Source organism: Cadophora gregata (genome assembly GCF_030347475.1).
Source record: "Cadophora gregata isolate MNR1 chromosome Unknown scaffold_8, whole genome shotgun sequence".
Taxonomy (NCBI): domain Eukaryota; kingdom Fungi; phylum Ascomycota; class Leotiomycetes; order Helotiales; family Ploettnerulaceae; genus Cadophora; species Cadophora gregata.
The window spans coordinates 716,489-730,939 of NW_026695931.1; the positions used below are offsets into that span (position 1 = coordinate 716,489).

The following is a 14,451-nucleotide window of genomic DNA, read 5'->3' on the forward strand; positions in this document are numbered from 1 at the left end:
TCAGCATGACAGTTTCAAAGCGAGCACGAGTCAGGTATAGAGAAAAGTGAGTTTGTGAACACAAATATTACTAGTATGCTTGACGAGACATCGGGCAGGAACTCAGCAACTGGGACTCGGGTGCTGTTGGACTTATATCAGTGGGTGTACCCCTGTTGTTCATCATTCGTAATCTTATATATGTATAGTATCGCCTTTGTATTCACACAATTTTCCCACTCCCCCCAAATTTAGCTCCCTCAAATCTCTTCCTTTCCTTTCCCTTCCCCCTCCTAGCATCACAACTCCCCCTCCCAATCCTCCTCGTCCTCCTCCTCCCGAAACACCCTCCCTTCCTGTGGCCCCTCACTCCCCACAATATACCCCAACTCACAGGCACTAAACGCCACCCTTTCCCTCTCATTATCCTTACCCCACACCCTCCCATAAAACCGATCAAACCTCTCATCCAACGCATCAGCTAGCGTCTTGACGTTTCCAGCAGGGTGGATCACGCTCCAGGGTGAGATGCAGGTGGGCCCAGCGCAGGACTTGAGGACCATTAGGAGGGCGTCGAGGCGGGGGATGAGGGTTGTGATGGGGACTGGGAGGGGGAGGTGAAGGATTGGTGGGGAGTTGGGGGAGAGGGTGGAGGAGTGGGTAGTGGGGTAGAGGTTGTTGATTTGAGAGGGGTCGGTCTGTGTTTTGCGTCAGTACTAAGTTAAAAATGGATGGAGGTGGATATGAGATAGGAGGAAAGCAGTGGAATGGGGAGGAGGTAGTTGACGCCTGGGAGCCGGAAGGGTAGAAGGAGAAAACGTGACTTACGCTCAAATCATACAACTCATGCTCATTCGTACACCAAACCGCATAATACAAATTATACCCCTTTCCAATAACTCTCAACGCTTTATACGTATTATTCAACCCATAGGCCACCACTTTCCCATCATCCAGCGAAAACTGATATATCCCCTCAGGAATACTTCTCCCCCAAAACTCCACGTTAACATGCTCGCCCCTCTCCTCCACCGCATCCTCAACCTCCTCCTTACGCAACGGAATCGGTTGCCCGTCTAACCCATCCCATCCCGTCTTCGCTTCAGCAAGTTTGAGAATCGTAGGTGCAAGATCCGTATGTGCGGTCACGAGGTCAGATACCCCTCCGGATTCTATCCCAGGCCCGCGGATGATGAGCGGGACTTTGATATCTTCTTCGAACCCGCACTCCTTGCCGGGATTTAGACGATGCTGGGAGATGTGATAGCCGTTGTCGGCGGAGTAGATGATATACGTGTTATCCAACACTCCAAAGTCCGCAAGTCTCTGCACGAGGCCTTCGACCATCTCATCGACTGCTTGTAAGGCCTGTAATCTAGCGCGGTAGAACTCGTCATTGTAGGCGATGACTTCTTGTGTTAGTTTTGCGAGTTTCGAGATCCAAGAGGCGCCGCTGGGGGTATCGGGGTTGAAGTTCGCTGTTCGGGGGACTTTGGCGTCGGGGAAGAGATGCTTGTGGCGTTCAGCTGGAATTGGTGCTGTCATGTGGACTTCGTGGTCTTTTCCTGGGATTGTAGAGAACGGCTTTACGTCCGAGTGAGGAGCTATGGGGGCAATGGTGAGGAAGAAAGGTTTGTTGGAGTGGACGCCTTCGGAGAGAAGTCCATAGGCTTTGGAGGCGAGGACGTCGGTGCTATATTCTCCTGGGTGACTAACGGGTGGGTGGGAGTTGCGCTGGAAGGTTGCGTTGAGGTATTGGTAGGTGTGGGGATCGAGGAGGAAATCTGAGGATGTCCAGCCCGCTGGACGAGGGCTGTTCCAATTTTCGACGGTGTGGGCGTTAAATAGTTTACCGGTGTAGTAAGTACTGTATCCAGCTTCTTGGAGCCAGACTGGAAGCCAGTTCTCATTGAATCCTTGAGCGACGAATTTGGGGTAGCCACCTGGTTACCAGTTAGCCTTGCACAGAAGTGTATACACATGTCAAGATTTGAAATGAGGAAATACCATAAGGAGGAAACACATCCGTCACATTGGTATTATGTGCATTTCTCCCAGTCCATAACGTGACTCTCGACGGACAGCAAATAGCCGTTGTGCAATAATGCCGTTTGAATGAGGTCCCTTCGTCGGAGATGTATTTCTTCAGCAGAGGCATGTAATCTAAAGAATGAAGATGCACATCTTGGTCATCGGTCAGAATAACCACGATATTTGGTCTGTCATCCTTCTTTCCATTTAACGGTGCCTGTTCCAGAGCGTACAGCGCTGTTGATATGGCTAAAATGAGACCGAGATGTATCTTCATATTGCCTTAATGTCCAATACTCTCGTCGTCTTGCTCAGCTTTAAGCGTCGATTCGCAAAAGTATTGAGGCGGAACCAGAACAACATCAGGTTGGAAATGTATAGACGAAGAGGTAGGGATCTTGATATATCGGTCCCATCACGACATCAAGCCCGCTCTGGCTCCACCTTTCAAGAAGTCCCGTCCCTGTCCTTGTCCGCCTTGACCATCCAATCCAAACTCGCCTGTACCTGCAAGATCCAGCCCAGCAAAAGTGGGCAAGGCATGGAATGGCTGAAAACATCCAGGGGAAACATCGAAAAACATTGCCCGCCCGCATTTGACGTCGAAACACCGTCAAAGTGATTCGCCGGTTTGGTAGTGGGGTTGAAAGGACCCCTCAATCAGCTTTGAGCAAGCATCCCATCCGCCACGGCAGGGTTCGCCCAAAGCGAAACGAGACCCGCCGGCAATTGCGTGCTGACCCATCCATTTTCCGCCATCTACACCACCGATTCCGAATAGGTAGCATCTTACAACATCCATCACCGGGAGTCATATGTTACCATTCATGACTGTACCCTTGCGCAGGCGAGCTCTTTTATAAGGTCAAGCCCTTGCTGCAGCTGCAGCATGTGAGGGAACAACTTTTCGGTACCGTGGGGTACAAAAAGGTACAAGCTTTTTCACTCGAGACGGTATTTGTTTGGTAGCATCTTCAATTATTATCGTACTCTGGGCCTGTCTGTTCAACCTTGAACTACTATTCGGGGCTTCATAGCGGCCAGTCCTTTATCTTTGCAGTATTCGTGCTACGTGCGTCAGATGCTGTAGCTCCTAGTTGATCACTTGGCCGGAACCTGCGCTGGATTCTCTTGTGACCTTCCTCAAAACTTCTTCTGGATTCTTGGATCTTTTCAGGATTCTGAGTTTGAATTCTGAGTTCTGGATTTTATTTTGGATAATTTCATTCGGTCTTCCTTTCGCCTTTCAGGAGATAGATGGCAATGGCAGACTATTCCCCAGATCCGGAACGAGATGCCAAGCCACGTCAAGAATCGAGCAGCAGCACGCGATCACATTTCGACTCTTCATCGGACTCTTCGGAATCAATTGAAACATATTCAGAGCGTACATCACTACTGTATGCACACGGTCCGGATTATAAGAGCACAGAAACGAACTCTGGTGAAGGAGAGTCGAGGTATCGAGATGATGATGACGATGGAGGAGAAGTGGGTGACCAGCCGAAGGGAAAGAGTGTGTTCGCTATCATTGCATTATTGATGATTGGTAATTCCTCATTTGATTCCATCCTCTCATTTGTTCTGGCTCTCCAAAGTGCACGATCTGACAGCTCCCAGGTGTGTTCATGTCCAACGCAGACGGCAGTCTTGTCATGGCAACTTACGGCACCATCTCCTCCGAATTTGGAGCATTAGCAGAAGCTAGTTGGTTGACGACCAGTTATTCGCTAGCTAGTTGTGCCGTCCAGCCCATCACGGGCAAATTGTGTGATATTTATGGAAGGAAAAGTGTGTTGTTGGTTAGTTATGTGCTGTTTGCCGTGGGGAGTGTGGTCTGGTGTGTCCTTGTCTCTCTAGCCCTATTCTCGCTTGTCCTAGGAGGATAGAGAGGAGAACGCAGCACTGCTGTGGAAAATGTAGAGAAGCTTGCTAACCAAAACAGCGGAATCGGACAATCAATGTCGCAAGTCATTTCCGGGAGAGTAATAGCTGGTCTCGGAGCAGCAGGCATGACGGTCATCGTCTCCATCTTGATTACTGGTACGTAATCCGGCTCTACCCATTTCACCCATTCTCGCCTAACACAATCTAACAAAATAAATAGACCTCGTCCCCTTAATCCAGGTCGCCTCGTGGCGAAGCTATGTCAATGTCGTCGCCACAATCGGCCGAAGCATAGGCGGTCCTCTGGGCGGTTTCCTAGCAGACACTGTCGGATGGCGCTGGTCCTTCATCGGACAAGGTCCAATCATCACCTTTGCTATCATTCTGATCACTCTACGTCTCCCATCTCACACCTCGCCAGCTGTTCGGCCTCCCGCACAATCCAAAGCCAACACCCAAGGGCAACGCCAGCCTTCTAAACTCCACCGCGTAGATTTTGTAGGAGCGCTTCTCCTCGCTTCAACGATCGTGTCTCTGCTTGGGGCATTATCTCTTGGTGGTGAAGAACTACCATGGAGTCATCCCATCGTGGTAGGGCTCGGAGCCGCTTCTGCTGTTTTGGGGGTACTGTTTGTGGTGTTCGAGGTGTATGGTGCGCTGGAGCCAGTTTTTCCACCAAGTTTGATCGTAAAGAGGGATGTGGCGACGGCGTATGGGATTATTCTTTTACAGGCAGCTGCGCAACTAGCTGTAAGTTCCCAACTCTTGTTCTTGACGTTGATCCCCTATCCCCTCCCTCAGATTCGAGAGAAACGAATAACTAACACTCTAACCTCTCTAGATGATGTTCTCCATCCCCCTCTACTTTCGCACCACCCAAAACAGCAGCAACACCACCGCCGGCTCGCACCTCTTCCCAGCAGTCCTCGGCAACACCGCCGGCGGGCTCCTCTCCGGCCTCTACATCTCCCGCACAGGACACTACAAATCCCTCTCCCTACTCGCCGCGCTCTCCTCCTCGCTTTGCTACCTCATTCTCATCATCCGCTGGAAGGGCGAGACGGGTTGGTGGGAGAGTTTAGAGATTATCCCTGGTGGATTTGGAACGGGGATTGCGTTTAGTGCGACGTTTATTGGCTTGACGGCCGGGGTGGAGAAGAGTGAGATGGCGGTTGCGACGAGTGGGTTGTATTTGTGTAGTGGGTTGGGGATGGTGGTTGGTGTGGCGGGGGCGAGTGCGGTGCAGGTTGCGAGTTTGAGGGCGTTGTTGGTGGAGGCGTTGAGGGGGGTGGAGGGGAAGGCTTCGGTTAGTACTCCTATCTTCTCTCATTTGCCCTTGTTCTTACCCATTCCCTTAAATTTCCTTCCGAGTATCTTTCTTTCCTTCGCTGCAGGTGGTTTGCGCCCCGTCTTGAAATTATGTTGCTGAGCCCAGGGGGTGATATCAAAAAGCACTCGTCAATCCATACCTTACTCCCCTCACTTGCTTACCCGTCAACACAACCGACTAAAATCCCCTCTTCAATTCCAGATAATCGAACAAGTAATATCAAACGTCTCCTCGATCGCCTCGCTCTCCCCACCAATCCGCAAGATCGTAATCGCCAGTTACGTGAAGAGCATTGAGAACAGCCATAGTACGTTTCCCTCCTGTACCCCTGCTCCTGGCTCTTCTTTCTCTCTTATAACGTCGCATACTCTCCGTGCGAGCCTCATGGAGGAAGAAGGGAGATAGATAGAATGGAAACATGAGATAGTTGCATGTCCATCTTGAACTCAGACTGACGTAAATTGGATAGTTCTTTCCCTCGGTTGCTCACTAGCAGCATTCGTACTGGCTTGTACGATTCGCGAGCATAAATTACGATGAGATGGCATAAACTTTGTGGCTCTCAGCGTTCAGGGATCAGCTCAGCAACCGAACGCTGAACCTGACACTCTCCAAAAAGTCAACGATATTAGATACGGAATCTTGGTTTTTAAAAACAGGTTCGGATAGATGAATGGATAGATTGGTAGATAATTAGAAAGAGAAAGAGAATTGTGGTTCATAAGACAAAATTGCGTGCAAGATGAGAAGATCATACAATGCGGAGAGCAGTTTGAGTGAAAGGGAAGTGAGAAATGAGAAGTGTGAAGCATCAAATCTGAAAATTGTTGAGGCCAATTTGAAGTCTAGATAGAAATAATGCACAGTGAGTTGTATTCCCTTGGCAGGGAGTGGCCCAGTAAGGGAACATGATTGAAAGAAAAGAAGATATGACACCTCAGATTGATGGGGTCACGACTCATGAGCAAGGCCACATGTTGAGCATTTACTCGTGTCTGCTTGGCACAGATAATCCGCTCAGATCCAGACTAAGACCGATAGTGGTCCACTAAAATGCTTGAGTGGTTCGTTTGCAGCATGTGTCGTCAAATGGAGTCTGCCATGAAAATCAAATGAGGGTGAGACACTCTGGAAAGACATGCATATAATACGAACACCGACCACCCCAGTTTGATTGTTGCTGCTGATAGCGGGTTCTCTGCCCGCTGCTGGAGGAAATTGACAATTTATGACTGAGCTGGACTTTTATTTGGCAAGATTGGCTGGCCTCTGCATTGTTTCGTTCGATCAAATTAGTGGCGGGGTGTAAGATACGGAAGTGGAGTCCACAATAAGCGAGCGGACGATTATCTTCCTCTTTATGATCTATCGCCTGCCACTCTGGGATTCTGTATTTGTTTCTGGCCGTGTGGCCCGCAATGGTGTGTTGCACGAGGCGGGTGGGAGGGAGAGAATCCGCATGGTTTGGTACGAGTTGATGATTGATGATCGTCCGAACAACCGTCAGAAACCCAGTGTTCCTCTCATCAAGTATTGAATAGTGGACGTTCTCCGTCCGAGGCTCGAGAGCAGGCAAGATCCCAATACGAATCATATGCAAAAGTACAGAGTAAGCACTCGTATCATGAAAAGTAAGAATGTCATCCTGCGGCCCAATCAGGCTAGCTTATGCTCGTATCTGGCGAAAAAGTTACTGAGGATGGGTCTTGGCCCAGGTGGCCTGGTTCGTCTTTCGGAATGCTTAGACGAAGATGCAAGCCTATCAGGTCTGGTCTCCGACAGCAGAGCGGCACGTACTTCAAAGTCTAGTCACAACCTCCCCAATCACACCTGCGGGTTTGCCATTCTCCCCTTTCCCCTGACTAAGTCGGACCGTCGGACACTTACAAAAGGTAAAAGTCATCAGAAAGCCTATGCCAATGCAGGTCGGATTTTCGAAGCAGGGCTTGCGGTCCGCTTTTTAGTTCATGACTTCTGAGCTTTTAATAAACACATGGCGTCCTCATTTTGCATATCTGTCTGATATTTTTGGACCTTCTTACACTCTTTCTTGGGCTCTTTCGATTCGGATGTATTGATGTTTGTACTCATGATTGATTTTCAATGTTGAAGATCGCGACGCGGCCGTCTGGTCGCTCCTTGGCTTTCCGAGTTGTGATTGCAATTGCCATCACATATCTGGCGATCATCCAGCTCCGGGTGACATTTTCGGAATCCTCGGTTCACCGATGGGAAAATGTAAAGGATACTTTGGAGGCAGGGTCGAACCATGGAGCTGAGGAAGATGGCGGCTGTGGAGGATTGATGGATTTTGGACATCGTTTGGTGGTGACTGTCAAGACTGGAGCTACGGAGGCAGCTGAGAAGATTCCTGTTCAGCTGAAAACAATGCTGAGATGTGTTCCGCTGGAGAATGTTTTGTGGTATTCAGATATGGCGCAGAAGGTTGGAGATCATCAGTTGAACGACGCGCTGGATCAAATCCCACCTAGTGTCAAGGATGGGAACCGGGACTTCGACATCTACCGCAAGCAACAGGAGTTGCAGGACCCTGTCAAAGTTGTCAGCTTGCTCAAGGATATGAAGCACCCCGAACACGACGATCAACTAGCAGCTTGGTCTCTAGACAAGTACAAGAATGTCCACATCGTGGAGAAGAGCTGGAATGCTCGACCTGGCGCAGACTGGTACATCCATATCGATGCAGATAGCTATATTTTGTGGCCCAGCTTCATGGCCTGGATCCGGAAGCTTGACCCTTCCAAGAAGTCGTTGCTAGGATCATTGGCCTGCCTGGGGGAGTTGCAATTTGTTCATGGTGGGAGTGGGATTCTGATCTCGAGAGCTGCGACAGAGAGCCTGGTCGTCGCAAATAATGGCACGGCGGCTCGTTGGGATTCCCGAATCGCTGGAAACTGCTGTGGTGATGGCATCTTGGCCGAGGCGTTCAAAGACATTGGCATACCTGTGATGAACGCATGGCCGAGTATAAATGGGGAGTCTCCATCAACGATCCGGTTCGGATCTACCGACTGGTGCGAGCCAATCGTGACTCTCCATCATGTTTCAGCTGCTGATGCACATGGACTGCGAGGCTTCGAGGATAGGAGGCGTGATAAGAGCGTAAGTTTCGATCTGGAATCTGTTCTTCCAACAACTAACAAAGCTTTCAGGCGCCAGTGCTGTATTCGGAACTGTTCGCCGATCTAGTCTGGGATATGATACCAGGAAGTCTTGAAAACTGGGACAATATGTCAGATGGTAAGACTGTGCCAAACATCAAAACTGCATTGGAGTGTACTCGAGCATGTGAGAGGGACCGCCATTGTTTGCAATCCCTCTTCAACGGCGAGGAGTGCAAGCTCGGGACGAAGACAATAACATTTGGAGAGAAACACGATCTTGAAGATAATGGGACGACGTGGCAAAGTACTTGGAATAAGACAAGGATAGCCGCTTGGGTTGCGAAGCAGTCGCGCTGCGGTAAGCCCAAGTTCCCGTTCGAGGATGGAAAGACCTCCAAAAACTCGGACATGTTCTGCCCGCCATGAACAGCCGGGCCAGGTGAAGATCCAGCTGGACTAAGAAAAGATAGCTCGCTTGAGTATTATAGAATAGAAGTTCGTGGAACTGCTGCATAGAGACAACAAAGCGAAAATTGTACAGCATATAGAGGACTTGTACATATGTAAAAGACCGCAATGCACAATACTTGGCCAAGGACATAACACGGACAGCACTACATGTAAATGATCGCGGATGAGAAACAGGCGATATTTCTGATGTCGTAAGTCGTTCCGCGTAGGTTTGATGACTTTATTGGTTTTGGGATGGTGAGTAATTTTCCGAGTTGGTTTTACTGTAGGAGGCACAGCTTCCTGGAACTCTAGCGAGCGTGTCGCTTGTTGCTTGTGACCTGGCCGCTGATTCAGCACTAACGAACCATCTTCTTGCTGCCTTTATCAGATGCATCTATTATAACGACGGCCATTCTTCGGATCACATCCTTCGATATATAATTGATTTTCACACAATAGCAATGTCGTCACAAGAAAGAACTCTCTCGACCTCCCAATGCGCCCTCCTGCCCAGGTCCAAGATAGACACCGACGCCGTAGAGCAGATCGCTGGCCTTGACGCGATTACCCTTGAACCGCTTGTTCCGGATCTTCTGCGATGGATTCAAGACGCAAATTGGCCCATAGCCTGGCCAATTATAGAACTGCTCCGAAAGCATCCATTGCTTTTGGTGGAACCAATTCGCAAAATCCTGCGAGATGAAGCTGGTGAGAAGGATGACGGGGAGTGGAAGTACAACTGTTTGGCTTCTCTCGTGGCGGAGATGGATACGGAACACAGGATTCTGTTCAAAGAAGAACTGGCGAGAATGGCTAAGTCTCCAACGCTCGATGAGAAGGAGTGGGAGACCGCTGCTACAGCGAAGGCCATTCTAGAGGAGTTTGGGGTCACGTTTAAAGCAGACGACAAGTCGCCAAACAATAATGAATCGTTTGAAAGCTAATATCCGGCTCAAACAAGCGAAGTTGAGGAACGGTCTACTAATGGTAAAACATCTCCTAGGAAATCAGGACCACTATTCCAAGGACCTGGTAACAACGGCATCCCTGGCAAAGCGGGCTTCACAGTATTTCGCAGCCAGAGGGTTAGCAGTCCTAGGAGGGGACGTACAATGATGATCTCTCGAGCCATCACCTCCGATTGTTCCTGATCTCGACTTGAAAGGATATCGATCGAACAAGGTGGATTTTACTCGGCTGACTGCTCGCCGGTTGACTCGTTGTCAGAGTCGAGAACTTATATCAGGGTCGGCTCCACCGCTCACTCTGCGACATTTTCGAACAACCTCACCTCCTCAGGCATTCAATCCCTCGCGCCACGCATTAAAAACAGGCAAACTATTGACATTCTTGCACCATTGTCTTTGCATTCGGTGGAAAGTCTGACACTAGGTACGCAACATTGGCGTCCTTGTTATCACAAAGGCATGTGATGAATGCCACGAGTGGTCTCCAATTGCTCTTTCGACTTCCTGGTCTCGCATCTTCTCTTTACTTATAGATCGCAAAAGCCAGAATTTTGTTATCTTCGAGGATCTATTTTCAGGAGTTGTTCCCGATCTACTGTCAACGACGGCCCTTCTATTGTGCTTAAGAAAGGAGCAACCTTCCGCTTTCGCTTAGCAAGCACGTCTTGATGAGGGGCAATGACAACATCCCTTTTAGCAAAGTCAATTATGCATCTTGCCCGCAAATTCGCCCATCTCGCATTTCAGATTCATGCTTATCGCGGAGCAGTGGAGCGGACCGATAAGATGCTTCAATTGCATTTTCCACCGTAATGTACAGTGGGGCAAGCACATCGCGCAACGACTTCTCCGTATTGCCTCATAATGAAGCTGGATTTGGGGTTATGAGATGCTGATCTAAGTTTGCGGGCACCAATGGAGTGGATCGCCTTTGAGATTGAAGGCGAAGATTGGAGGGTCTTTTCATCGGAACCGAAATGGAGCTGATAAGAAAGCACGATGCGCATGCGTGTTATTGCGAATATGCATTCCGTTGGAAATTTTGATGCACCGAGTCGTCAAACTTTGATCTTGGCAGCGAACTGGGGAAAGAGACTTTTGGGATCCTTGTTACTTTGACAAGCACTGGCTGGCCGATTCCTGTCACTGAGAAGCTTTTACCAGCACACTGGTAAACGTCAACACGCCTTCTACCTGCGACGGGATGCTTCAGAAGGACAACTGTGGACTAGAATGTCCAAATGTCACGGATTTAGACTGTTGGACCTGCTTTGCACCATTCAAAGCTACTAAGATATCATGCCACAACGAGAAATCTCCCCCCACCAGTGTATGTAAGTCAGGACGAAGTTCCTAATGTGTGGGTAGACCTGGACAAATCTCTCCGCGCCAACATACCGGCGTGGGTACTTGCTCCCGTCACCAAGGGTGGCCCCATGTAGACAATACAAATCACGACATAACAGCATTCTTGTTCGGAGATCCAAGAAGACTACATAAGCTCTTGGGTCCTGCCAAATTTGCTGGGCAGTTTCTTGGATTCTCTTGACCATCCAGTGACATCGTCTCAACAATGCCAACGATGTCGGACTTCAAGGACACCGCCGTCGCTCAGACTACAACCAGTCAAGCCAATAGCCAGAAGGGTACGCAGCCTGACAAAGCTCACTACGACGCCACCCATCCAACGAAAGACGACGTCTACATCGGATCTGGCTCAGCCTCTACTACCACCGATGAAGATGGCGCTGATTTCAAGAAGAACCCATTCTTGGATCCGGATGTAGCTGAGCATTGGGCCACTGTCTATGAGAAGTCTCAATATGAGTGTCGAGGGGCATTTGATCCTACATTTACGTGGACGGATGAGGAGGAACGAAAGCTTGTTCGTCGCTTGGACTGGAGAGTCTGTCTCTGGGCAGTAAGCAAGCCTCAAAGCTTGTCTGTATGCCAAGTCAAAAGCTAACATGGGACTAGTGCGTGATGTTCTTTGGTCTGCAAGTTGATCGTGGGAACCTTGTTCAGGCTGTCTCGGATAACATGCTCAATGACTTGAACTTGACCACGAATGGTAAGAGACTCCCCTACGATGTGGTGTTTGGTCGAGACATCTAACATACCGTCAGACTACAATTTTGGCAATGTCATTTTCCTGTTCTCGTTCCTGCTTGCAGAGCTACCGTCACAACTGGTTTCGAAGAAGATAGGTCCCGATCGATGGATTCCGATGCAAATCACGCTTTGGTCTATTGTTGCCATGTCTCAAAGTGCTCTTTCTGGAAAAAGGAGTTTCTATGCCACACGTAGTATCTTGGGTCTCTTAGAGGTATGCTGAACATTCCCACGAAGTCTGGAACGATCGCTGACAAAATTAGGGTGGGTTTATTCCGGATATCGTGCTCTGGCTGTCATACTTCTACACCTCAAGAGAATTGCCGACCCGTCTCAGGTATGATACCATGCCCATGTCAAAGGCACCAGTACTAATTTATCGATGTGCAGTTTCTTTTGGACAACCCTTTCCACGACCACAATCATTACCTCCATTTTGGCATTTGCTTTGCTCCATATGCGTGGTGTAGCTGGCTGGGCGGGATGGAGATGGCTTTTCCTCATCGAAGGAGGAATCACTTTACTCGTTGGCTTGTCCTCCTTCTTCATGATGCCAGCATCTGCCGTCCAAACCAAAGCATGGTACAGACCAAAGGGATGGTTCACAGATCGTGAGGTCAAGATCGTCGTCAATCGTATTCTTCGCGACGACCCCTCCAAAGGCGACATGCACAACCGTCAAGCCATTACGCCACGCAGACTCTGGAACGCAGCTCGTGATTACGATCTCTGGCCGTTGTATGCCATTGGACTTATCGCATACATTCCTCAAGCACCAACAGCTACGTACATCACCTTGACGCTGAAGTCCCTTGGTTTCTCCACCTTCAATACCAATCTCTTGACGATCCCATACTCCGTCTTCCACATCATAACTCTCCTTTTGATCACACAGCTCTCGGAGCGCACAAATGAGCGTACTCTAGTCGCCATGCTCCAACCAATCTGGACACTACCCTGTATTATCGCTCTTCGTTTCTGGCCCGGAGCACTGAAAGAAGCCTGGGGAACTTACGCGCTCGTCACCGTCCTCCTCTCATACCCCTACTGCCACGCCATCCTCGTCGGCTGGACATCCAAGAACTCCAATAACGTCGGTACGCGCTCCGTCTCAGCAGCGTTCTACAACATGGCCGTTCAGCTCGGCAACATCTGCTCCAATTTCATCTATCGCCAAGACGACAAGCCTTTGTACCATCGTGGAAACACGAACTTGTTGATCATCAACTTTTTGAGTATTGGGATCTTCTTGGCTACGAAGGTGTATTATGTGTATAGAAATAAGCAGAGGGATCGTGTGTGGAATGCGATGAGCGCGGATGAACAGAGGGATTACAAGCGCAATACGACTCTTTCAGGGTCGAGGAGGTTGGATTTCAGATTTGCTCATTGATGACCTAATGGATATCATCAGGTGTAATAATTGTTGATTCGAAATCACATGCAAAAGAAGGAGAATATCGGAGAAAAATGAGAAATGAAGTCAATGTCAACAAACTTTTGTCTTACGTGATATCTTTCATCCTTTCACCAGCTCAAGGTAAGATCTTAGGTACCACTACCACTTTTCATCTCCTGCGATGGTTTACTCTTCGCGGCGAAGAAAAGTCTTGGATTTTTCGAGAGTTTGATCTAGCTAGAATAGTACGAGCGATGTGGATTAAAAGTCGAATATCTCTCTTTGTGGTTCTATTTAAGTCATAAATCTTGTTCATGACGATGGTGTCTGTTTGGAAAAGGAAATATGGACGGACTCAGTATCCTATAATCATGGTGTAAGATCTCGCAGATGTGATAACATGAAAACGTGATGGTAATGAGTTGAAGAGCTCATTACAGTGATATTGGTGTCGTGAACTTGTCGCAGCATAGGTTATACCCTTTCCCCCGCCCATTGGAGGTCCACCACGATGTTCTCTACATGACGAGTGACCCTTTCCAATTGCCGCTAAGCTGCTTATTCTGAAAACCAGAAGTCAGCAGACCGCTTCAAAGACATGTCGTGGAAAGTTACATACCAAAGACGAGTTGTCCGTTTTGGTTGGAGATTCGCTCGGAGATGTTGATATCGCCGGGAATACCCTCACCCTCGATGTTTCGGAGCTCACCACGGAGAATGGGAAGACCATCATCTCCCTCGAACTCAAAACTGAAGTTCTCACCGGAGTCGGCATATCCTGCAAAGCGGCATTATCAGGCCTTGTGATGCATGAGAGGTGGGAATGTGTTGTTACCTTGACCCTCCCAAGCGAAGCTACCTGTGAGAATGTCAGTGTTGCTTCGTTGACAGGGGACGGTGGAAAGGTGAGGGAAAGCCGGGGGGGTTTGATCTATCATACCGTCGTTGTTGCCAAGGCATGAGTTCAGATCAAGTTCTGCCTCTACTAGCTCGCCGTCAACGTTTGGAATGCTGGCCTTCAGGATGTGGTTGTCCTCGACACGGACATCTTGGGCAGAGATATGAAAAGACATCTTGATGATATAGGAGTGACTGAAGTTCGAAAGTTTTGTTGTTGTTATTGAAATTTTCTGAAGAAATTTTCTGAAGAAGTGTTGTGTTGTTTGT

General features: G+C 48.9%; 6 protein-coding genes across 6 annotated transcripts; 4 read left to right on the forward strand and 2 right to left on the reverse strand.

Moving 5' to 3' along the window:
- Positions 1-278: 278 nt before the first annotated feature.
- On the reverse strand, positions 279-8,950 carry ONS95_013774 (uncharacterized protein; the record flags this gene model as incomplete). Its single annotated transcript, XM_058507420.1, has 3 exons — positions 1,987-8,950; positions 808-1,922; positions 279-677 (listed from the first exon to the last, which is right to left on the reverse strand). Exons 1-3 carry the CDS (start codon positions 2,285-2,287, stop codon positions 279-281), a joined length of 1,815 nt encoding a protein of 604 aa, XP_058356589.1. The 5' UTR covers positions 2,288-8,950.
- Positions 3,268-5,326, forward strand: ONS95_013775 (uncharacterized protein; the record flags this gene model as incomplete). The annotated part of the gene is made up of 5 exons (XM_058507421.1): positions 3,268-3,559; positions 3,631-3,850; positions 3,956-4,053; positions 4,118-4,647; positions 4,739-5,326. The coding sequence occupies 5 exons, from the start codon at positions 3,268-3,270 to the stop codon at positions 5,324-5,326; spliced, it is 1,728 nt and encodes a 575-aa protein (XP_058356590.1).
- On the forward strand, positions 7,331-8,778 carry ONS95_013776 (uncharacterized protein; the record flags this gene model as incomplete). Its single annotated transcript, XM_058507422.1, has 2 exons — positions 7,331-8,350; positions 8,401-8,778. The coding sequence occupies 2 exons, from the start codon at positions 7,331-7,333 to the stop codon at positions 8,776-8,778; spliced, it is 1,398 nt and encodes a 465-aa protein (XP_058356591.1).
- A 316-nt stretch (positions 8,951-9,266) lies between the features above and the next one.
- ONS95_013777 (uncharacterized protein) lies at positions 9,267-9,749 on the forward strand (the record flags this gene model as incomplete). Its single annotated transcript, XM_058507423.1, has 1 exon — positions 9,267-9,749. One exon carries the CDS (start codon positions 9,267-9,269, stop codon positions 9,747-9,749), a length of 483 nt encoding a protein of 160 aa, XP_058356592.1.
- Positions 9,750-11,346: 1,597 nt separating this feature from the next.
- ONS95_013778 (uncharacterized protein) lies at positions 11,347-13,278 on the forward strand (the record flags this gene model as incomplete). Its single annotated transcript, XM_058507424.1, has 5 exons — positions 11,347-11,694; positions 11,751-11,844; positions 11,900-12,099; positions 12,149-12,222; positions 12,276-13,278. 5 exons carry the CDS (start codon positions 11,347-11,349, stop codon positions 13,276-13,278), a joined length of 1,719 nt encoding a protein of 572 aa, XP_058356593.1.
- Positions 13,279-13,842: 564 nt separating this feature from the next.
- On the reverse strand, positions 13,843-14,357 carry ONS95_013779 (uncharacterized protein; the record flags this gene model as incomplete). Its single annotated transcript, XM_058507425.1, has 4 exons — positions 13,843-13,847; positions 13,904-14,062; positions 14,120-14,143; positions 14,225-14,357. 4 exons carry the CDS (start codon positions 14,355-14,357, stop codon positions 13,843-13,845), a joined length of 321 nt encoding a protein of 106 aa, XP_058356594.1.
- Positions 14,358-14,451: the final 94 nt, after the last annotated feature.